The sequence below is a fragment of the Ascaphus truei genome, chromosome 6, assembly GCF_040206685.1.
Source record: "Ascaphus truei isolate aAscTru1 chromosome 6, aAscTru1.hap1, whole genome shotgun sequence".
In the NCBI taxonomy this organism is placed as follows: Eukaryota; Metazoa; Chordata; class Amphibia; order Anura; family Ascaphidae; genus Ascaphus; species Ascaphus truei.
This window is the reverse complement of record NC_134488.1, coordinates 17,570,976-17,596,877: the sequence shown is the minus strand read 5'-3', so window position 1 is coordinate 17,596,877 and position 25,902 is coordinate 17,570,976. Positions and strand designations below refer to the sequence as shown.

Sequence of the window (25,902 nt, the reverse complement as noted above, 5' to 3'; positions counted from 1 at the left end):
TTCCTTGGGATTTGCTTAGACTCACAATATTTTTGTAGCGTAACCACATCCCGCCAGCATGCACATGCTACGGACAGCTATCACTGACTGAGGGAGACACCTAAGGAATCCTTTGTTTCTGCAACACCCTGGTTATAGGGATGTAAAGGAAGTACCAGGATTCATTAGGGACTTGTGGGAATGGGCCTTGAGAAGGGGCCTGTAACCCCAAAGTGCTTCCCCCCTTGTCTGATTAATATTTATTTTACCCCAGTTTAGCTGCCCCCCCCTATCAGTGTTTAGCCCCCATTGTGATTTTTCTTGTTCCAGTTTTTGATTTCTTCGTAGTTCGCACATATTTTTGCGCCCCAGTTCTGGCTTTCTACTCTAGTGGTGACTAGTATTATTTTTGCTTCTACTTACCATTTGTCACTTGATGTTTATTACTGGACAAAGGAATTTCAAAGTCTAGCTGAATTCATTCAGAACCCCTTCAGTCTACATCTGCGTCGCCCCAAAAGCGGATGTCTGAAACGGTTCCCCACATATACATCTGTAAATCGAATGTATAACCTCTGTTCATTTAATGCAACCATGTATTATCATAACTCTGTCACCAGGACATACATGAAAATAAGCGGTAACTCAAATGTATTACTTCCTGGTAACACATTTTATTAATAAAATAAATATGTTTCATTTGGAAGCTTTGTTGTCTTATATAATTTAGTTGTCTTATACTTTTTTGACTGCTTTTGAGCTCATTCTGGTTTTGTTTGTAATATTCACTGTGATATTTTTATGTGTTTACGATTAAAATATACCTTCTAGGAAAGAAACAGGGGGGGTCACTGCCCATAGATTAACACAATATTGCCTGGAACTTATCAGGGCTTACGTAGTATTTATCCTATGTGGGGAAAAACAGGTAAGATGGGACATACCCTGTTACAATTGTTTTTGATTTTGGGATAATATCGTAACCCCGGAACAAACACAAAATCGTACTTTGACTGTGAGGACATTTGGCCTTTCCATATCCCATTCTTTCTGTAAAAGTTTCTCCTGCGCAATTTTTTTTTGTAAATTGGAACTATTTTTAACACCCATATGTCTGATACTCTCATAAAATAACTGTTCTCCGTTAATCGCTTCTTCCAGTAGTCTATTTGCACAGGTCAACAACGGAGCCATGATGCTATACAGTATGATGAACTATGTCAAACAAATATATCAAATTATGTAACAAAGTAAAATAATGTGTCAGTTTATATTGGCAGCTTCTTCAGGTCCCGATATAAAGAACCTTCACAGCATTGCAAACCATTTTAAATATTTGTTCTTGTTTATTTTATCACTCCAGTTTTTGGATGCAGTGTGTATTTGGTTCCAGGGATCTGCATAATTAAACAGGTACTGTACAATGCAAGTAACTGGCACTAGTGAGATTTGATGTTTCTATTAACCAGCTGCCAGTGAATGGTAACGTGAGATTTAGCGCTATCAGTCTATGCATGATGCCCATTGCAGAATGATGAGTGTTCTGAAGCAGTTTGCCGCAGTATAACTAAATAACAATTTAGCTTTCCCATGTCTGAAAAATGACAAATGTGCATGTACAACACTGGTGTCAAAAATGCATGTGGCCTATAAAGTGTATGAATTATTCAAAGGCGTGTGGAAAAGATCCTACACTTCAAAATATGGTCATTGCATAATGGACACATATTAAAAGTGAATTGAAATGTTGTTCATGCCATCAATAGTTATAGGCATAGAAAGCAGATAGAATTATTCCACTGGAGACAGTGATTGAGAGGAAGAAAATCTATGAATAATAATTCAACCAGATTTAAGAGGCAAAAAGTTTTTGCAGATTGAGAAATAGTGGTTTATGGTCGGTAGTGGTGGCGTCAGCCCATATTTTCTAAGCAGCGCTATGTTACAAGACACCAACAAGTGCCAGAATACACTTTACAGCCCATTCAAATGAGTGGGCCTTGAGGTCTAATTGCATAGCATCGCTTAGTAAATATGGCTCTTCATATCTAGTACACTATGTATACATGTATGTATATCTTTACTATATATACCGCCATCGAGGCACATAGCACTTCCCAGCAGTAATACACGTGACATAATATTATAATACATAGTGGGAATAAGCGCTTGATACATAAAAGTAACACTAGGAAAGGGAGTCCCTCCTCTGAAGAGCTTACAATCTAAGTGGTAAATAGGGAGAACATACAGAGACTGTAGGAGGGGTGTTATAGTAAGTGCGTCTCTAAACCTATTTATGTGCATAAGTACTTAAGGAGCACTTCAATATAGAGACTTTACCGTCAAAATACCTTTTTTCCGGATTTCCTTCTGCCGATCCTTTACTTTTAAATGATGGATATCGATCTGTTCATGAACGATGTTTTCTCGCAACATCGTAACTTGTTTTCCACTGTTCGTACCGGCTACCTCCTGATCTGGATAGAAAGATGCAAAATGTTGCCTGGCTTTTCGTATATGGTGAAAGTGACCCCTTTTTTTGCCAACTTTGAGCTTTAGAGCTATTACAGAAGATTGTGAGGAGTACACTAGGCCTCACCGCCCCCTCCATTCTATTCCTCTCCGTACTTCAGGGTACGTTGAAGACTGAATATTCTCACCTTTTTTCAAGTTTGATCGAACTTCGGCAAGTTCACACATCTCTACTACTGCATTTACATCTTCCTGCCAGCAGTGGGATTGTAGCCTGCCCTGTTCTTTACTTGATTCAACTTGTTGTGTTATTTTGTAGCATTTATGTTTTTTTTTCTATACTTGAATTAATTCGTACTGACATTGCTATTATGTATCTGCATTGCCCAAGCACAATTTGTTTACCTGGTTGCCGAGCAATCTCTCAACCCCTTAATCAGGTCGCATTTTCAGTCGTATTTTTTTTAAATGCTACCAGTAGGCACTTACCTGGTGCCGCCATCCTCCTCCAGCCTCATTTGACACCACAATGGCAATGCGACGCCGGGGGATGTCACATTGCCAGCCGCGCATGCGTGACCGGCATTTGACAGTCGCTCGTGCACATGTGAGATCGGCATTGGCGGTCGGCAAGTGCCAATCGTACAAGTGTACAAGTGGCTGGCAAGTGCCGAATCGCACATGCCGCCCCCAAATTATGCCACCCCAAAATGTTACTGCCCTAGGCCCGTGCCTATCGGGCCTAATGGGAAATCTGCCACTGTCACTAGCCCAAATTAAGGTTCCTTAGCAAAGCTGTTGTTGAATCTGCTTGTCACAATCTGCTACTGAAGTTCCCTAAACGATGTTTTCAGTTAATGTTTCTGCTATGGATAGTGTAGCATCTACTACATACAATTTAGCAGTATCCACAGCTACATCCTAATGCTGCAGAAGTGGTGCTATCCAGCAGCTGGTTTAGCTCGATGCTAGAACTGCTGCCCTGAGTGGCACAGATTGGGGGTTCTTATATGTGGGGACTAAGAGTAGACCCTTCCTCTCAAGATGCCTTAGGACCTGGCTTGTCAGGATAAGTCATTTAAATATACTTTGCATATCCCATTAGCAGATCTCCCAGGGGTGCTCCTTTTTGAGCACAGGTGCCTCTCCACATGTTGCTTGGAAGGGGTGTTGAGGGGATATATATAGATAGTACTTGGGTCTCTCTCAACACTCCTGCAAAACCCATATTATAGAGTCTGGGCAAATCGGATTAAGAAAATTCTATTCAGAAGGAGTCCTATGGTGCATTTGGATGTATCTGCCCACATTGTGTAGTGCCCCAATCACCTTTGGATTTCTGTTTGTGCGGATTGGATTTTGGGTAAAAAAAAAAAATGTTTCAACTAATTCGACCATCTCTACTCATTATCCCAGCTTGTAATGCATTATCAACAACAGATTAGGTTTCATTTACAACACAGAAGTTGCTTTTACAAGTGAAAGATTCTGGCCCTGCATGCTCTTTGGATGCTTGTGCTCTCTGGATATCTGGGGAACATGCCAAAGATACATCCATGCCAAATCTGATTATAGACTCTTATATGAACCTAATAATGATTTTACAGTGGCCATAAATCAGATTTATGGTGCATGAGATTCTTAAAGTTTCATTTAGGTCTCAGGCTTGGTTCCTGGATTATTCAACTGCTACAAGGCAGGAAAAAATGTATGAATGTATATCATTATTTATAAGGTGCCATCTACGCATATAGCGTTTCACAGCAGTAATACACATTATATAATTATATAACACATAATGGGAATAAACACTTCAGACATAAAAGTAACATTAGGGAAAAGAAGTCAATACCCCAAAGAGCTTACAATCTAATACTAATAATTTAATGGAATAGAGACTTGTGGGTGATAAAAAGGGGGGCCACATTATGGCAAATATATACTATATTGATTTCAACATGGGAGACACTTATTTCCAAACCAATATTGGGGATCCTAGTTACATAGTAGATGTGGTTTGTCATGCTTGGGGTTGAACAGACTACTTGGAATCGCAATTACCAGGCAGAACACAGAAATGAATAAATGTTAGTTTATTTGGCCTGAGCCAACAGTAAGCAACATGCAGAAAAACACAAAGTTAACCCCAAAAAACAGTGACTTACAGGGGAACTGCTAGCTCACTAAGTGCAGGGCACTGCCAAAGCCAGTTTTCCCTGGAAGCCACAACAGAAGGTCCTTGCAGAATACCCAGTCCCCAGTAACAAGGGGAGAACGCTCTGAGTCCCTGCACTCCAATGATAGGATGGTGTCTTGCCGGCCGTGCGAAGGCACGAGCAAGGTGGTCGGGGTAAATACAGTGGCTGAACAAAAAAATAAAGCACATGTATATAAGAACTATTGAGATATTGGCAGTTACTCATTAAACCCATTAAACACAAACTCCCTGTGACATAGTAGCACTATCCTAGTTTAATTTCATAACTCCTTCTGTATGAAAATAATAGGCAAATTAGGTTCACCTTCATAGACTAATTCTATGCAATGAAAGCCAGGGAGATACAAACTGAAGATTAGATGATTTCAATCCTAAATATTAATTATGCTATATTCTCTATATTCATATATATTCAGCATGTAACTGGTTTATGTAGTATTAAGTTGTTAGAATTATATTGAAGAATCATTAGCTGCAATGATAAGATAAATCTCAGTACAGGCAGATGTGGAAATGTTTGTAGGTAAGTTGTACGAGTTTGAGTTCAGAGGGTAGTTAAATAGAAGGTTAGTTAGTAAAAGGCCATACAATGGAGAGAGGTATTAAAGGATGAAGAACAAAGTGAAATATATAGTCCTTAGTGACAGACCAAAGAGTTTCTTCTATTCACAGTAAATATTGCTAAATGAAGAAAACAGTGTTCTAAGATTGATAAATAACCAAGAGTAATTTGAGCTCAGAGTGAGAAAAACTAGTGAGACTGCGAGAAAAGATTGCATTGGAATTTATGGCATTCAGAATCACTTTACCACCAAGCGAAGAACAAGCGAAGATTCTCCACTCCAGAACTATATGCCTGGCTGATGCAAACCTGATTAACTGAAATTATGCTGTGAAAGATGTATTCTATTGTGTCCCTGATTACATTTAGAAAAGAACCGTGCCGTGGGCTATGTGATATATATTGAATTTAATGATGAAAATCTTCATTTGGCGAATCAGGAACGTCCATAAAGACTCATCTTCTTTACAAAGCAGAGATTACATAGAACTAGAGCTATAGTTTGCCATTATGGGGGATTTTCATTAAACTGTGTTAGTGCCCCAATCAGCACTATCTCACAGATACTCCCCTTAAAGTCAATGTGGGACACTATTGCAGTTTAATGAATAACAAACTAAGTATTAAAAAAAAAAAATAGGCAGGCTAGGGGGACAAAATACTCCTTATATGTAATCAACTTCTATGAGTGGTGCTGAGTGTTATACAGAAACGCAAGGCCAAATAATTGAAATTAGAGTGCCATCTGCTGGTCATCAGATTAAAAATCTGCAAGTGATCTGTGTGTCTAAATAGGCAGCAATAAAAAGGAGATCCTCTACTAAGAATATAATTGGACGGTTCCCAAGTGTTCTCAACACAGATATAAATGTCACAAATGATGGGCTGGATGAGGACATTGAGATATCTTATTGTTCTATACAGCCTTCTTATTCTAAATTCCCCTATATTTATATAAAAGCACTCTATGGTACACTGACATGGAGGGAGGATTTACAAAGCTCTGATAAGGGTTACCTTAGCTCCATCAGCGTTAATTGCTGATTAAGTCAATGGCAGTTAATGCCGACTTGACCTCTGATACCTCTTATCAGAGCTTCATCAATCCCGGCATAAGAGGTACATTACAATACTTTATCAGAGGCAGAACTAGGGTGGGGCAAGTGGCGCTTCCTGATTAGGGGTGCAGAGATCTAGCTACTGCCCCCGACAAGGGGAGAGCGGGGATATCGACCCCAGTGCCCAGAGGCATGCGGGGGGCACGGGGGCCCGCCCTGGGGGTCTACTACCGGAAATTAGGCCCAGACGAAAGTTGGGCCCAACTTCCAGTATCGGAAGCTTGGTTGAGCCTCCCTCCGGCAGGACGGGAGAAGTGAGAGGGAAAGGGAGGGGGGGGGATTGTGAGAGAAACAAAGGGGAGGAGAGTGGGAAAGGGGGATGTAAGAGAGAGGCGGGAGAATGAGAGAGGGTTGAGTCGAGAGAGAGAAAGGGGGAAGAGGCAGAGAAAGGGGGGGAAGAGATAGATAAAAGGGGAGAAGAGAGAAAGGACAGAGAAAGAACGGGACTAGAGGGAGGGAGAGAGGGGGAAGTGAAAGAAAATGGGGGATAGTGAGACAGAGATAGGGGAGGGGGAGAGAGATTGGGCAGAGGGTGAGAGAAAGGCGGGCATGTGAGAGAGAGGTGGGGGAATATGTTACAGAGAGAGAGTTAATTATTTCGTTTTAGTCCATTTTAGCCTAGAACAAAATTAACATGCAATGTGTATCCCGAAACACAAGTCCCACAAATTTGAAAAGATTCACAAATGCAATAAAAAAATTACAAGATTGCTTCGGTTCTATTGGTGGTTATAAAAAGTATGTGAGTTTAAGCAGCACTCCACTAGAGATAAAGTATCTCAGTAGATAAATAAATGATCAGGTGCGCGGAAACAGAGAGGGACCCTTGGCCCCCTCAGAATAATAACTAAATAGATTTGATGGTTCCCAGCACTCAAAAAATGAACAAATAAGTCAAAGACATCAATAGAAAACTAACAGTAATGTATTGAAACAATAAATGTATAACACAAGCCAACCCTATTGTAGCCTACAATAGGGTTGGCTTATGTTATACATATATTGTTTCAATACATTACTGTTAGTTTTCTATTGATGTCTTTGACTTACTTGTTCATTTCTTGAGTGCTGGGAACCATGATATCTATTTAGTTATTGGTGGTTATAGAGCCGGACGTAGGTTAGATAAATAAAAGGAGCGTGATTCAAAATAATAATCTTTTTCATGTGACCAAACCTACGTATTACTCTTCTATTCATCTACTTCACAGATTCCCGTCAATTATGGTGGTACAATAATTAGTGGATGATGGTTACACAACAAGGCATGAAGTACATAAAGCTCAGCGACTTCAAATTCAGCATCGATAGCTATAGATATATATTGGGCCGTTTGTAATTTAATTTGGCGCTGTTCGTATATTATGTATTAACATTATTTGGGACAACTTTTACTAGAATAACATTTAAATGGTATATTTCGATATGATCTTTTGTGATCCAATGTTCAAGTGCAGCCAATGCTTCTAAGCAGATATGCTTTTAAGTAGAAATGTTTCAAGTAGATTTGAAGTTTTAAAAGGAAGACTATTGAATCACTCATCTCATCTCTTCTCTTTCCTCAGGTAAAAACATATTCCAAACTGTCTGTCTATCCTGATATCCTCCCCTGCTGTGTATTTACTTCTATTTAGGTAAAAACATATTCCAATTGTGTGTCTGTAAATCATCCCCCTACTGTCTTAATTTAATTCAGCTTTCACACTTGTGCAAGACAACACCCAACTTAGAAAAACCATTTGCTTTAACGTCCCTCACATGTGCTAATTAAGTTTGTTGTGCCAACCAGGTGACTTTCTAAAAGTATATAAGTAAACTCATAACAGCCACTGCTGCCTGCAGCCAATGCTTCTAAGCAGATATGCTTTTAAGTAGAAATGTTTCAAGTAGATTTGAAGTTTAAAAAGGAAGTTCTAAAAGAAGTGGAAAAGTGGACAGCTCCTACTGCTTCTGATTCCTGCATTTGATCGACGTTGGAAAAGAGAATATCATCTATCCCTGACTGCACATCTCAACACTTAACTATTGCTGTGATGCCACCTTTATTTTTTATATTTGCTGTAACCTCACTTATTTTCTAATTACACACTTCCTTCTACCAGTCTCCTTATGGCTCTAACTCTATTCATATATCTCCATCTCTCCTTTCTTCCCCACTTCTAAGTTCACATGAACTCCTTTCTTACCTGCGCCCTCTGTCACCACACAGCTATACACCCTGCACTAAAACACACCCCTACAAATCATCCTCACACATTCTCTTTCTGTCCATGCTTCTCCTCCTCGTTTCTGGGGATATCTCTCCCAATCCTGGTCCCTGCCTTATGTCTACATGCTCTCGTCCTCGCCTCCCACATGCAACTTCTACTCCTTCTGGTTTTAACCCCTCCAACCTCATACCCATCCCCTGCCACCCTCCCTCCTCTCTCCCTTTCTCCTGTGCCCTTTGGAATGCTCGCTCCCTCTCTAACAAGTTTCTCTCTGTGCATGAATTCTTTCTCTCTCACTCCCTGCTTCTCTTTGCTATAACTGAGACCTGGCTCACTCAGTCTGAATCTGCTCTGGAAGCTGCCCTCTCCTACGGTGGCCTTTCCTTCTCCCACACTCCTCGCCCTGATGGCAGGGGTGGAGGCGTGGGGCTCCTGCTCTCCTCTCTCTGCCGTTACCGAACCCTTCCTATTCCCCCCTCTCTTGCTTTTCCCTCCTTTGAGGCTCACACTGTCCAGATCTTCTCTACTCTCCCTGTCCACGTGGCGCATCTATCGCCCACCTACCTCTACTCATCCCCCTTCTGCCTTTCTCTCTCACTTTGAATCCTAGCTCTCTTTCTTTCTCTCTTCAGACTCCCCTGTTCTTCTCCTTGGGGACTTCAATTGCCACATTGATGACCCCTCTCTCTCTTGGGCTTCCCGCTTTCTTTCTCTAACCTCTTCTTTTGGCCTTCAACAGTGGACTGCAGCCAGCACCCACAAGGATGGCCACTACTTAGACCTGGTTTTCACTAAAAACTTCTCTCTCTCCGATTTCTCCATTTCCCCTTTTCCTCTCTTTGACCATCACCTCATCTCATTCTCTCTATCTCGCTTCTCCCCTTCTCCACCTCCATCTACCCCCTGGTACTGCAGAAACCTGCGCTTAATTCACTTACCTGACTTTGAGTCCACTTTACACTCCTCCCTCTCCTCTCTCAGCTCTGCTATAGACCCTGACAACCTGGTCAGGAACTACAACTCTGCCCTGTCCTCCTCTCTTGATCTACATGCCCTGCTTTCTGTCTGCCGCACTCGCCCTTCTAATCCTAGACCCTGGTTAAATTCCCACACCCACATGCTGGTTTCCTCCACTCGTTCCTCTGAACGCCTCTGGAGGAAATCTCATACTCTCGCAGACTTCCTTCACTACAAATTTATTTTATCCTGTTTCAACTCTGCCCTCTCGCAAGCTAAACAAGCCTACTTTTCTTCACTAATCAACATGCACAAGTCTAACCCACGCCGACTGTTCTCTGTCTTTGATACTCTACTCAAACCACCCTCAGCTGCCTCTCCTTCCTCCATCTCCGCTCAGGACTTTGCTGACTATTTTAAGGAAAAGGTGGAATCCATACGTCAGAACATCCCCTCTGTTTCTTCCTCCCATCCTACACCTCTTCCTAACTCTCCTCCTGCCTTCCTTGACTCTTTTTCCACTGTCTCAGAGGAGGAGGTGTCGCTGTTGATCGCCTCTTCTCCCTCTACCACTTGCCCTCTTGACCCCATTCCCTCCCATCTCCTAAAACCTCTTGCTCTTACTATAATCCCTACGCTCACACACATTTTTAACTCCTCCTTCTGCTCTGGAACCTTTCCATCCTCCTTCCTTCAAACATGCAACAGTCATACCATTACTCAAAAAGAGCAAGCTTGACCCTACCTGTCTGTCTTTCTCACTATCGACATGTCTCCCTCCGGCCTTTTGCCTCTAAACTCCTTGAACGTCTTGTATTCCCTCGCTTGCTCCATTTTCTCAACACCTACTCTCTCCTAGACCCTCTACAATCTGGCGTCCACACTGCTCACTCCACGGAAACAGCCCTCACTAAAATAACTGACGACCTCCGTGCTGCCAAAGACAGAGGTCATTACACTCTGCTCATATTACTCGACCTCTCTGCAGCATTTGACACCGTGGACCTCCCTCTTCTCCTTCACATTCTCCATACTCTTGATATTCGGAACAAAGCTCTATCCTGGATCTCATCCTACCTCTCCCATCATACTTTCAGTGTCTCTTCTGCTAACACCTCCTCCTCCTCTATTGATCTCTCTTTGGGGGTACCCCAGGGCTCTGTCCTGGGACCTCTTCTCTTTTCTCTGTATACTCTCTAGGTGACCTAATAACATCTTTTGGGTTTAATTATCACCTCTATGCTGATGACACACAAATATACTTTTCAACACCCGACCTTACACCTGCTGTACAAACCAAAGTTTCTGAATGTCTCTCTGCTATATCATCCTGGATGGCCCTCCGCCGCCTTAAACTCAACATGGCTAAAACAGAGCTCCTCATACTTCCTCCCAAACCTGGCCCTACTACCTCCTTCCACATTACTGTTGGAACTACGATCATTCACCCAGTAGCCCAAGCACGCTGCCTAGGGGTCACACTCGACTCCTCTCTCACATTCGCCCCTCACATTCAAAACATTTCTAAAACCTGTCGCTTTTTCCTCCGCATTATAACAAAGATACGCCCTTTCCTCTGTTGCTCGACTGCTAAAACTCTGACTCAGGCCCTCATTCTCTCCCGTATTGATTACTGTAACCTCCTGCTGTCCGGCCTTCCTGCCTCTCACCTGTCTCCCCTACAATCTATCCTAAACGCTGCTGCCAGAATCACTCTACTCTTTCCGAGATCTGTCTCAGCATCTCCCCTCATGAAATCCCTCTCCTGGCTTCCGATCAAATCCCGCATCTCACACTCCATTCTTCTCCTCACTTTTAAAGCTTTTACACTGTTCTGCCCCTCCTTACATCTCAGCCCTAATTTCTCGTTATGCACCATCCAGACTCTTGCGTTCTGCTCAAGGATGTCTTCTTTCTACCCCCTTTGTATCTAAAGCTCTCTCCCGCCTTAAACCTTTTTCACTGACTGCCCCACACCTCTGGAATGCCCTTCCCCTCAGTACCCGACTAGCACCCTCTCTATCCACCTTTAAGACCCAACTTAAGACACACTTGCTTAAAGAAGCATATGAATAGCACTGTGGATATTCTGAACACATGATACATAAAGCTTGGCCCCCTGCAGACACACTTACCAGAACTCCCTCCTACTGTCTGTACGTTCTCCCTACCTACCAATTAGACTGTAAGCTCCTCGGGGCAGGGACTCCTCTTCCTTAATGTCTAAAGCACTTATTCCCATGATCTGTTATTTATATTATCTGTTATTTATTTGATTACCACGTGTATTACTGCTGTGAAGCTCTATGTACATTAATGGCGCTATATAAATAAAGACATACAATACATTACAAGTGTAACCCTTCTTCCCCCCCTCCCCCCTAGACTCATCTGACATATCTAGGATGTGTGAGGGCGGATTACAGGTACTTAGTGGTGCGTACCTGCGTGGAACAGGAGGGCCTGAGTCTCCCGCGGTGGTGTGGGGGATCACAGGAACAGGTTTCTGGGGTAGTAGTCTCCATGCTTTCAGTGGTGCAGCGCCTCCATCCTCTATACTCCCAGGGATATGGGATAGGACCTGTATAGAAGAGTGAACCCTGGTCCCAGGGTGGATGCTCCAGAATCACACAACAGTCTTTGATAAAAAGGTAATGTCTCTCTTTATTGGTGCGAGCAGCGCCCGGCAGAAGTGGCGACAAGCAGCCACAACAACAACAGCAATGTCCCGCTTATCACTCGACCCTCCACTCTGTACAGGTCTTTCCTCCTCTCCTTCCCTCCAAGTGTACTCTCCGACAGGATGGACTGGGCTAGAGCGTCAATACCCCACTGCCCACCTCAGAGGGTATCCTCTGGGTGGGGGATGAATTCTCCCCATCACCCCAGCATCGGGGTGAGGGGCATTGGTCCACCTGAACTATGGTGCTATCAGCTCTACTCAAGGTGGCTGAGTCTCTCCTCTCCTCTCACTTGCATGCTCCAAGCTCAGACTCTGCTTCAGCACACTCCTGACTCTGCTTCAGTACACTCCTGACTCTGCTTCAGCACTAACTCCAGACTCACTGGAGCAACCCACTAAATAGAAACAGCTCCGCCCATCATGATGTCAGCAGGCCCCTCCCCTGTGTCTCTGCCTGCACACAGAGTCAGGGGGCCTACCTCCATCAATCAAGCCAGGGCTTGAAGCGGGGAAAACCCATGATCACAACTGGTGCCTGCCTTTAACAGGACTTACCACAGTAGGAAGGAGATAGGTACACTGGCGACACACTTTATTCGAGCTCGGCTAGTCCCACGAATTCGGGTATACCCGGGTGTATTGAGGTTTGTGACTGTTTTCTGCCCGAGTGCATTGAGGTATTTTCCAGGCAGGGATTGAAGCATTTTATTCCCCCTGGCTGTAATACTGCACAGTATATATATATATACTGCATTACAATTCATGAATTTATGCCATCTGGTAGACACGCGAAGCATTGCAGCCTATTAAATCCTAATCATTATCATTTAACAGATCAGCCGCCCGTCAGCCAGGCATGAACCCAGGCTGGGAAGGCAAACGCAACGGGGCTTGTCAGAGGTGAGGAGTGGCGCATTCCAGGTATCTGCCAGGTACATACTGGGTATTTGCTCGAATAAAGTGTGTCGGTGCAGTATAGCCTGTGCTGTTTACAGGGGGCTACACTCTCCCTCTGGTGGAATCCAATGGTCCTCACTTGGACCTAGGTCTAGCAGCACCATCCTGCGGCGAACAACCTGAGAAACAGCACATATACGGCATTGTTATCATACATTGGCATATGAGGTAGTTTAATAATACAAACACAGTTACTCCCAACGTGGAGAACCTTACAAATAATGTTTTGGATCTGGCTTCCTTATTCTCCTGCCATTATGATCAGTGATGGTCACATAGAAAGATTGCACCGACCCATGCTCCGGTCGATACATCACGCTGTGAATGTATATGCACCTTCCTATGCTCCAGATCCTAACTAACTCACTTATTTTATCCTCGTTATGATAACCTCCCTGACCAAACTTGGTCCGAAGATATTCCTGCACAGCCTCCCTGAGCCAACTATCCCGATTCTCTTCTATTTCCCTCATGATGGGCTCAGGCACATACAGTAAGGGTACTCATATCCATGGGACTGCCTATACCTAGCCACTATGGCTCTGTCGGCACGGCTCAATTTAGTGAGTTTGCGGTGCCCCCGCCCTGCTTGGCAGTACCCAAAACTCTGGCTCTTCCGGAGCAATTTCGTCATATAGGATACTAGAGCCCTTGGGTTTAATGAGTTTCTGCTCGATCTCCCGGAACCTATGATCTATCTCATCCTCCACCTCCTGAGGAGTAAAGGCACCTGTTGCCCACCAATGGTCTACGATGTTGCTCTTAATGAGCAGGAACCGTGTACGGTCCATCCCTGCATGGTACCCAGTAAACAGGGGCGCCCACCATTTGTCACGATGCTCGTATTCTGTGGACTGACTAGTGTGCTCTACCTCAGATTCTGCCTGCGATGAGACGCCGGACGTCCCCGCCTCCGTAGAGCGTGAGCAATCTCTCCTCCCCTTGGCATTGAAGTACCTGGTAGGGTTCATCTTGTGAACCACCTCCCGAGCCGGCCTAGCCTCCGCTGGAGCATGGGAACCTCAGGCTCTCCCTCTAGCGCTAGGAGAAAACGGTACAGGGTTAGACACAGGTATCACACTAGAGTAAGGTATCTCCCCATCCGACCCCTCATCGCTCAACTCCCAATCCCGCAAGTCCTTGGAGTTTTTAGGGTATTTGCTTAATTTATCCCCGCTAGGTCCCGGTGGCAACACTCGTGACTGGGCAGGGGCAGTGGCCGGGGCGATGGAGCTATGGGTTGGGGCAGGAGCAACGTTCATATCATTGTCCAGCAAGCGGGTGATACCGCGACCAAGGGACGCTTTCTTGGGCGCTTTCTCCGCCATGTGTCGCGCCTCTCTTGATGGACCTTGGCTCTTCAGGGTGGCTATTGCAGCGGCCATGGCTACTCTCCGTGAGGAGAACAGCGCTTCCGGGCCTCGTGTTCCGGTGGAACCGGAAATGACATCATCAGTTGTGCCCTTAGAATCTCCCTCCGCTCCGTGGTCACGCACCGGAAGTGCGTCGAGGTCCGGCATGGACGTTGGCAGAGCATCCGGTTCACGGACGGACAAGTAGGCCGCAAACCTCTCCTTCTCGTCCTCCTCGGTTGCTGCTTTCGCCTGGCGGGAGTAAGGGGGTGGTGGTGTCTCCTTACTGCTCCGCTGCTGTTTGTGGATCTCGGGGTCCTTCGAAGTCGTCTCAGACGCCGTTTCCACCACACTGGGAGTCACCACGGCCGTGGGACTCTTACGGGCCTCAGGGCCGCACCAGCGCTCACCATCGGAATGTTTCCGGACTCGTCTGCTCCTTCTTGGTACAGCTGGTGTGGTTCGCTGGTAGGCGCATCGCCACCGATGTCACGCCAACCTCTTCCTCCGAGGATATCAGGATCGGTTCCTCCGCTAGGGAGTCATCGTATTCTTCTGCGATGCAACCAGTGGGTATAGGTACAAAGCAGTCTCGCTCCGGTACCTCCACTGCGGTCGTGCTCTTCTCTGTCGACAACTCGCTTGGTTCTGCAGCGGGCTGGGCCTTGGTTCCTCCCGCTCGGTTGCAACGGGGAACCAGGGCAGTCTTGTCTTTACCTTCCGCCACCTCCGTTAATGTTCCCGGAGAGGCACCCCGCGGGGTCTCGGTCAAAGGCCACGGCTCGTTCGGCCACAGGTAAAACGTGCCGCATTGAGGTCATCGTGCCTTGGTGCTTGGTACCGCGCCCGGTATCCCGCAGCGAACACACAAACACCGGAGGTATTCGTGCTCAGCTACCTCCACTACCAGTAAGCCTCCTGGCAGTTGATAGAATGTAGTGCTCATCTCAGACATTGTTAGCTCAGGGGTGGAACAGTTCAGTGTTTCAGCTCCTTGCCCCTCGAATGCCAGACAGAAGTGAAGCTCTTCGCTCTCGCTTCCTGTCCCTCCCTGTGCTGAGGACGCTGCTGATTGGCTCTCCTTGTGCCCCCTCCCTCTGGTGGATTCCAGAGGCGGGGCCCTCCTTTTTTCAGTGTGACGTGACCTGGTTTGTTGACCAGTCACAGCACAGGTGGGTGGGCTTTCGGCTTTCACGCCGCTCCGCTCTTCTTGCAGGGAATCTGGGTTTGGCGCCAAATCCCTGCACATTTCCCGCCACATTTCTCGTACAGTTCTTTTGCACGACTCACGTGCGCTCTCCAGGATGCGGGAAACGCTATTTTAGATTGGCTATCTGCTGAGCCGCTGATGGCGCCTTGGTCGCCATTTTGGAGGGTTATTTGCTCCGGGGAGCACATGTAGAGACGGCCGCCATCTTCGATGCGCCCACCACATGTAATTGTGTACTCTCCTCAATGTCTAAGGTGTATTTTGCTCCTAGATACTGACTAATCTCCTCGGCACTCTCTACTTCTTTTTGCATGATACTCTGGTACCCACTATTATGAGGTGGCGTACCCCAGGCTTAGCAGAACTCATTCTGTGTGTGTACTGTGCTCGATGTTCGTTCCGACCAGTGCTCTGTGGTGCGTTCGTTGGTGCTAGCTAGAGTACCGGGCATCTCCCTAGGTACGGGCGTCCCTCTATTGGCCACTCATAGTGCGGGCCCTGGGCCATGGTCCCTGGACTAGTTAGCAGGCTGACCCCCCAAGTTGCCTCACACTATCTGCCTCAAGGGACTAGGACAGCGATAGCTATGCACCCCTCTACGCCACCCGCTTAGGGCGCCCAGGGCGTACTGTGCGGGAGCGGCGATCCACGCTCCCCTGACTACCCCCGGTGTGCAATTGCGCCCTACGTTCCTCAACACTGGACCGGAGAGTGCACATCACTCTTTCTGTTCTGTCTCGCCATCTGTATCACCAGCACCAGTCCATTAAGAATATGGGATTATTAGACCAATATTGAAGTTTAATGTGGATCAATTGAGCTATTGCAATTAGCAAGGCTATAAATTAGTATGGCACTGGTGCTGTGATATCCCTGACGAAGCCATCTAATGGTGAAACGCGTAGGAGGAGCATAGGGTGTTTGCTCTCATTCAGTGCAGTGGAGCGGAGCAAGTAACATCATACATTGGGCTCCAGCCAGTAGCACCTGATCAAGTTTGTTTGCCTGTTCATCGGCAACCACCAGGAGGAGGAGAGCTGACAGACGCAGCCCAGAGACTACCGGGAGTGGTCTGTGCGTCACGGCCGGAAGTGACATAAGACCCGGACACCCGGAGGGCTGGTATCGTGTGCCATCGTGCATCTGTGCAGCGTGTACCGGAGCAGATTTCGGGATTGAAGAAAGTTACTGGACCCCCATGGACCAGCAGTGAATTCAGGGTGAGCATATCGAGCAGTGGCTCAACCCTGGGGTACCCCTCTATACTAAAACCTGCCCGGGCAGTGCACAGCTTGCAGGACTCTGACTTTCCACCGGGATTTTCCCGTGTTTAACCCCTTGGAGACCCATTGAGTGCAATTGCACAACCGCTTCATCTGCACAGTTTTTAAACATTACTATTTTATGTATTGATCATTATGTTTTTGTTGTCCTAGAGGGTGATCCCTGGGACACGATTTTTAATAAAGGTGTTTAGTTTGACCACAACCCCATTTTGACTGCGCTTCTAACTTTTTTCTTCCTTGTTGCAACGGTCTCATCAGGGACTGGGGTTCCCTGTTTCAAGAAGCTGCGTCATTCATTGGGTTGTGGCTATCTTACTCATCTAGAACTATTAAGCAAGACCCTATATGCGCCGGACTGATTCATGTCACATGTTTTTTGTATAATCATTGTTTTTTTGGTGACATGAACCAGTCATCTGTATCACCAGCACCAGTCCATAAAGAATATGGGATTATTAGACCAATATTGAACTTTAATGTGGATCAATTGAGCTATTGCAATTAGCAAGGCTATACATTAGTATGGCACTGGTGCTGTGATATCCCTGACGAAGCCATCTAATGGTGAAACGCGTAGGAGGAGGAGCATAGGGTGTTTGCTCTCATTCAGTGCAGTGGAGCGGAGCAAGTAACATCATACATTAGGCTTCAGCCAGTAGCACCTGATCAAGTTTGTTTGCCTGTTCATCGGCAACCACCAGGAAGAGGAGAGCTGACAGACGCAGCCCAGAGACTACCGGGAAGGGTCTGTGCGTCACGGCCGGAAGTGACATCAGACCCGGACACCCGGAGGGCTGTGTGGTATCGTGTGCCATCGTGCATCTGTGCAGCGTGTACCGGAGCAGATTTCGGGATTGAAGAAAGTTACTGGACCCCCACGGACCAGCAGTGAATTCAGGGTGAGCATATCGAGCAGTGGCTCAACCCTGGGTACCCCTCTATACTAAAACCTGCCCGGGCAGTGCACAGCATGCAGGACTCTGACTTTCCACCGCACAGTTTTTAAACATTACTATTTTATGTATTGATCATTATGTTTTTGTTGTCCTAGAGGGTGATCCCTGGGACACGATTTTTAATAAAGGTGTTTAGTTTGACCACAACCCCATTTTGACTGCGCTTCTAACTTTTTTCTTCCTTGTTGCAACTGCCTCGCGTTAAGCCTGACCTGTTTATCTCAGCAGCGCCTCCAAATGTAACCCTTCTCTCCCCCCCCTAGACTCATCTGACATATCTAGGGATTGTTAGGGCGGATTACATGTACTTTGTGGTGTGTACCTGCGTGGAACAGGAGGGCCTGAGTCTCCCGCGGTGGTGTGGGGGATCACAGGAACAGGCTTCTGGGGTGATAGCCTCCATGCTTTCAGTGGTGCTGCGCCTCCATCCTCTATACTCCCAGGGATATGGGATAGGACCTGTATAGAAGAGTGAACCCTGGTCCCAGGGTGGATGCTCCAGAATCACACAACAGTCTTTGATAAAAAGGTAATGTCTCTCTTTATTGGTGCGAGCAGCGCCCGGCAGAAGTTGCGAAAAGCAGCCACAACAACAACAGTAATGTCCCGCTTATCACTCGACCCTCCACTCTGTACAGGTCTTTCCTCTCCTTCCCTCCAAGTGTACCCTCTGACAGGATGGACTGGGCTGGGGCGTCAATACCCCACTGCCCACCTCAGAGGGTATCCTCTGGGTGGGGGCTGAATTCTCCCCATCACCCCAGCCTCGGGGTGAGGGGCATTGGTCCACCTGAACTATGGTGCTATTAGCTCTACTCAAGGTGGCTGAGTCTCTCCTCTCACTTGCATGCTCCAAGCTCAGACTCTGCTTCAGCACACTCCTGACTCTGCTTCAGCACTAACTCCAGACTCACAGGAGCAGCCCACTAAATAGAGACAGCCCCGAACATCATGATGTCAGCAGGCCCCTCCCCTTTGTCTCTGCCTGCACACAGAGTCAGGGGGCCTACCTCCATCAATCAAGCCAGGGCTTGAAGCGGGGGAAACTCATGATCACTATTGGTGCCTGCCTTTAACAGGACTTACCACAGTAGGAAGGAGATAGGTATAGCCTGTGCTGTTTACAGGGGGCTACACAAGCATACCCCACATTAACGTACGCAAAGGGACCGGAGCATGTATGTAAAGTGAAAATGTACTTAAAGTGAAGCACTACCTTTTCCCCACTTATCGATGCATGTACTGTACTGCAATCATCATATACGTGCATAACTGATGTAAATAACGCACTTGTAACAGTCTCTATAGTCTCCCCGCTTGCGCACAGCTTCGGTAGAGGTAGGGAGCCGGTATTGCTGTTCAGGACGTGCTGACAGGCGCATGCGTGAGCTGCCGTTTGCCTATTGGGCGATATGTCTTTACTCGCGAGTGTACTTAAAGTGAGTGTCCTTAAACCGGGGTATGCCTGTAGACAGTATTTCAGGCTGCCGTTCCACTTACTCTGCAACTGTAAATTGGGTGTCTAAAAAGCAGTCCAAACTGTGAAAACATCAGACATGTTCTGCAACCCTGGGACCACTGACCACCTCTTAGTGCGATCTAGGACATGTGATCGCGTCAGTTTTCTTGCGACCAAGTTTCCGCCCTCTCATCACTGGTCACCTCGCCACCAGGGCCCCAGCAAATTACCCTAAAACCGCTTACCCTAATCCCTTACCCTAAAAACCTTAACCACTTACCCTAAAAAACCCTACAAACTGCTACATTAAACCTTAAATTAACTTACCTTGGTGTAGCAACAGGCGCCCGAGTGTCTGGCGGCGGGGGTTCCCTCTGCGGCCCAACACCGGCAGAGACTTGTTCGCGGCGAGGTGGCCATGACCAAATGTCTGAATCCACTCTTAGTAATGGGCGTTTCTCAATCCAATGTCAGAATGCAACAAAACATTTCGAAGGATGTTATTATATCCGTGATCGAGAGATGCGCGGCTACTGTGTTTTTATTAACGAAATTATACATAACACGCGTGATTTCTGCAGATGAACATACACAGATTTGCTCACTCAGTTCTTAACGTGCAACTTTCCCGAGAAAATGCAATTATACAAACAATTAGGAAAAGCGCTAACGACTCTAAACACATAGGGGCCTATTCTATAAGCCTCGATAACCCACTTATCGAGGCCTTTTTGGCCAAAATGCCTACTGCTATTCAGTAAGCCTCGATAAGTGGGCGATAAAGGCATGAATCGCCAATTTTTGCTGCCGTCCAAAACACATGGCCCGGTGAGCGGGCGACAAGCCATTTATCGGCAGGTTTTGAAACTTCTGCAATTCTAGTAGGCTCGATTAGTTTATCGAGGCTAATCGCGGCTCTAGAATGTCGATTTTCTCCCAAAATCCTCACGCCAGGAAAAGTTGTTATGAGGTTGGGGAGAAGCTGCAGAGAGGCGACGAGAGGGGACGTCGAATAAAAATGCATTTTTCCTGCATGGGATTGGTGCTGGGAGTCTACGGAGCTGATACCATTAATGTCAGCACCAGAGGCCCCCGACATAAATCCCATGCAATAAAAATGCATTTACAGGCAACTTTATTACCTTAGTGCAAACGTTTGCATGTGCAGCCACATGCCTTGTGTCCCCCGGTGCTCGCGCCCCCCCCCCCCCTTTTTGCTTAGTGCGGCGTCAAATGACTGCAGGGTCATGTGACGTCATGTCAGGCGTTGCCATGGAGACGCTTCCAGATGCCGGCTGAATCAAGGTAAGTTGAGGTTCCAGTGGCCTCACGTGATCCCCCGGCATTGATTGCTATTGTGGTTTACCATGCCCATATTATATGGGTATGATATACCACTGTGCCAATCAATGGGTAGAGGGTGGTGTGGCAGGACAGCCTGTAGTGAAAGTCAGACAATAGTCCACACGTGTACTTTCAGGGTTAGAACAAACGTTGAATGGCTTTATTGCTCCACAGCATAACTAAACATGTGGGCACACTGTCCCTTTTAAGGCATAAAAAAAACATTGCAAAATAAAACCTGCTCCACATTGGAAGAGCTTACTAACACAGCAAGTCTATCTATCAGGCTGGCTGGCTAATCCATAACCAAACCGTTTACATATAACAAACGGTCCAAAAACAATATGAACAGTTCTTACTGTGGTTTAGAGAGGTACTTGTGAATCCATCTGCATAGCAGCTTGTCTAGGATCTTGTCTGAGAGAGCCACCTGACTACCAGCAAACACTTCCTTATATCTCATCATGCTTGCTGTCAGGTCTCTGCTTACTTCCTGATTGTTCAGCTTTTTCTCCTGGGTTAACCCTCTGAGTGCTGGATGAAGCACTCAGACGTATGTCTCCCAGGCATAACTGTTAGTGGCTGACTTCAACCTGTCACAGGTGGGTACAGTGGGGCCGGGGTGGGTGGTTAGGCCTCCCGGGTGGGTAGCGGGGGACAGGGGTTAACCGCTTAATAACTATAGCGGTCAGTTATTAATCGCTAAGGTGATTAAGGGGTTAGGGGCCATGTATTTTTTCATGTACTCTTGCTGCCCACGGAGGACATGGACCTGCAGTATGCTGACGAGGACACCGTTCATGATGGCAGGGGTAAGCAGAAAGTTTTATTTATTTTACTTATGCTGGCTGGCTAATGTTTTATTTTGAATGGGCAAATGAGCTATTATCCATATCTGGATAATAGCTATTTTATCCATTACTCCCTTCATTCCTTTAGCGGTAAAGGAGTAATGGACATTAACCGCTAAGGTAATGAAGGAGTTGACTCCACCCGCAAGGCCTAAACACCCACCAAGGGCCAAATGTCACCTTCACCCACCCCCGCTACCCACAATAAACTGGGCACTGGTGGTTAACCCCTTCATTGCCTTAGCGGCCTATATCTCTGGAAGTAAGGGGTCCCCGGACCTAAAATCAATGCGGTGTAAGGTATCGGGGAACACGTCCTTTGTGACGTGTTCCCTCCTTACCTGTCACAGCACAGACATCCACTTTGGCACCAGCGCGTGCGCGCACTCCCGCTCTGCTTACAGAGTGCGCGTGCATGCGCAGCTCTTCTAGTGTGCCACGTGCTTAGCTCCGCCCCCTCGGACGCGGCGCACTTCTCTTGTGCAATGAGCGCACATGTGATGCCGTGCACCACTCCCCAGCTGCGTGGCAAGTTCTCATCAAGCCCACTTGTCTCCTGCAGCCAATCCTTGCCTCCGCAGAGGCCGCGCCTCCGCTCCGCCTCCCTTGCTACTGGTTCCTGTGTGCTACAAATACCCTGCACTTCCCTTCCTGCTTTGCTGAGCATAACTTGTTGTAGCCTTGAGCTCCTACGTTTGTTGTGCCTTGCTCGTGTCTTGTGTTTCTTGCAGTTTGGATTCTACGTGTACCGACCCGTCTTGACTTCTGAACCCCACTGGATATTGACCCCGGCTTACCCTCGACTCTGCATACCTCTCCAACTCAAACCACGGCTATACGGACTTCCACAATTCTGATCTCTCCAACCCCAGACCTTGGCAAGAATCAGGACTAAGAATGGGTCGTCCCAGAGGGGAAGAGGATGGAGCACAGCCGAGCAAGCAACGAGTGAATCCAGGGTCACAAAGATCCGATGAAAATTGCTTTATTAGTAAGACAACATGGTGCAGACAAATAAAAGATTCCTCTTACGCGTTTCACAACGCGTCGGTTATCTTACTAATAAAGCAATTTTCATCGGATCTTTGTGACCCTGGATTCACTCCTTGCTTGCTTGGCTGTGCTCCATCCTCTTCCCCTCTGGGACGACCCATTCTGCCTCTACTATTTGGATGCACGTTACTAGAGGACATACATGTGACCTTATGTGAGTACTCACCAATTTTGATATATATTGGCTTTGCTGGGACACAATACATGGTTTTACATACTCTGGAGAAGCAGTCCTACAGTGGCGACAAAGTTTATTAGAGCAAATGCCGCCGGTTCACCGGGACTTACCGGCTGGTGCTGAGAATAGTCAGCGCATCAGCCGCATCCAGCCGCGTCCCCTCCGTCCCCCCCCCCCCCTCCAATCCGCGCGCAATTTATATACCTTCCCGACCCCCTAGCTGCGCCCCTCTGCTTCCCCGCTCCCCCGCTTACCTCACTTCAAACCTTCAGGGGAGTCGGGGAAGCCGGGGAAGCCGGGCGCTCACGTGACTGTGACGTCACCGACGTCACGCAAACGAGCCGCTTGTCAACGCTTCTCCACGCTGCCGCCACGCATCCTGCCGTGCGTTTTTTGCTCTAATAAACTTTGTCGGTGCTGTAATAGGAGGTGACGTAGTGGGTAGTATTTATGCTTTCTCACATGTATCACCTACCAGGACATATTCCTTTTGCATCTCACGCATGAGCATATACCTCTATAGTCCAGCACTCACTGTCACTCAGGTCACCTGTTGTCTTCAATCAAGCTATACATTGACTAATCCACATTGATGTGTCTAGTGTCCTGACACATTTGAGCACTGTAATCACGGAACTTTGTTCTATATACAATAAAGTATCAGGTCTAACCCGCTCTCTCCAACCCAGACCCGGCTACGTTGACAATCCGCCTGCCCGGCACGCTTCCGCTGCTGTGGGTGCGTGGTTCTATACTTCCCCACCTCAGTACCGGGGTCCTGTCTTGCTCGTGGGCAGCGCAAGCGTTGCACGTGGTTCTGCTCCGGAGACCCCCTGCTCACGCATACGAGTATTACAAATGTTATTAAAATCCGGCGATAGCTGGTGAGATCTGCGCAGGGAGAGGCGGCTCTCTCCGCGTAGCTCTCTATGCAGCTGGGCCAGATCGCGTGCAGATCGCCGGGCGAGCCCTTTAGAGAGAGGCAAACATCACGTCACTGGCTACTCGCCAGTTTTGGGCATTTTGCTATCGCAGTTATGCGAGGCTTTCTGAATACCGGGATAGCAACGCTAAAAAAAACTGGCGGAGTAATCGGCCCAGCGGATTTTTTTCTAAAGGCTACAAGAATAGGCCCCGTAATGATGAAACTGACGGTGATTAAGGAAAACGGGAAAACCTGGAAGTGACGCCAGCATTCAGAGACTAACACAGGGGACAAGGGAGATCTTTTCTGCGCCGGCTGGCTTCATACTATTCAGTTTCTACAAAAGCTTTTAAATCGAATTGGTGTGAAAAAAAGGCACTAAATATCCAATGATATCCAAGAGATCGCATACCCATAAAGTTGACGATATTTAATGGATCATCCAAAAACAGCTACATAACGGGGTGTAAGGGGGTTCTTACACCCCGTTATGTAGCTGTTTTTGGACGATCCATTAAATATCGTCAATTTTATGGGTATGCGCTCTCTTGGATATCATTTATTTGCTGGTTCCCTGGTGTATCTAGTGCCTATTTTTTCACACCAATTCGATTTGCATCCCATGGAAAAAATGGAAGCACACCCCCTGCTATGAAAGAGTGACTGAGGACCCAGGAGGGTATTCCCACCCTAACGTGAGTTATTATTCTTCTTCACATTGCCTGTCCTCCATTTCGATATTACATGCTTGGACACTTATTTGTGGAAATACTGCTACAGTGTTTGTGGAAACCCTTGCCAACTAGTCGGATTACAATGGAGGAGTGATTCATACCACGTGTGTATGGGTTGGTAAAGCATCATTACATTATTCAGGGGTGTCACACCAAAGGAACGTCTTATGAACTATTCATATGCTTATACAAATGATTGGCCTGTATTTTAGAGCATCACACATTTTTTTCTCTACAAAAGCTTTTAAGAATGATCACTTTCATGTGAAAATCGGAAAGTGCTGTGATGAAAGACATCCATTTGATACATTCAATGCCTGTGGTCTAGGCACTTGGACAGCCAGCCTCTTCACCAAGATAAGCTAATTTATGGGTTGATTTAGCGGTTAGGGTAAGGATAGGAGTTTTAGGGTAAGGGGTTAGGGTAAGGGAGCTTTTTAGGGTAGAGGATTAGGGTAAGGGGTTAGATGTTTTAGGGTAAGGGGTTAAGGTTTTTAGTGGGGTGGGTAAGGGGTTTTATGTTAAGGGGTAAGATTAGGGCAGGGGTCTGCAACCTTTCAAGGAAGAAGAGCCATTTTATAAAAAAAAACATTGTCCAAAATATTCAGAGAGCCACAACACATCCATGAATATTACACCCCCACAAACACATACATTAGTGTACACACACTAATAGGTACAGTACTGTATATACACACAAAAATAAGTCCCTTTATTTATTTATTTTCATTGTTTTGCTGTGCAAAACAGTCATTTACAAATGTACAATACATACATACATACATACAGTACCCCTCCAAATACATGCACATGCACTACCCTCCAAATACACACACACAACACCCCCAAATACACACACACACACACACACATTACCCCCCCCAAATACAAACACACAACCCCCCCAAATATACACACAGAACCCCCCCCCCCCAAATATACACACTACCCCCACCCTCCAATACATACATATATACATACACTTACACTTAAATTGGGCCTGCCTGCCTCTCTCCCTCACTGTCGTGGCGGTGGATGCGGGAGGGCCAGGCTGGCGCTGGTCTGGCCTCTTGTGGCTACCGGGCATCTCCCCAGCTGCCGGCCTGCCTCCTACACTGTCCCATGCAGGGCTTCTCTGTGATGTCGGTGCGTGCCAGAAGTTGTGGGGCGCACTTCTGGCGCGCACCGGTATTGGAGAGGCCTGGTGTAGGAGGCAGGCCAGCAGCTCGGAAGATGCCTGACCAGCCCCGGCCGGGCCCTCCTGCATCCACCGCCAGGTGAGTGAGGGAGAGAGGCAGCAGGTGGGGAGCGGCAACCCAGGACACCGAGGAGAGCCGCATGTAGGTGCTAAAAGAGCCGCAGGTTGCCTTCCCCTGGGTTAGGGTCTTACCTTGG

At 46.8% G+C, this 25,902-nt stretch overlaps 1 protein-coding gene across 1 annotated transcript in view; it reads right to left on the bottom strand.

Moving 5' to 3' along the window:
- Positions 1–2,352: 2,352 nt before the first annotated feature.
- Positions 2,353–25,902, bottom strand: part of FBXO2 (F-box protein 2) — a 41,913-nt gene continuing 18,363 nt past the window's right edge. Inside the window, exon 7 of the mRNA XM_075603477.1 lies at positions 2,353–2,459. Coding sequence (XP_075459592.1) covers positions 2,448–2,459 — 12 coding nt within the window. The 3' untranslated portion in view covers positions 2,353–2,447. The remainder of the gene's footprint in view (positions 2,460–25,902) is intronic.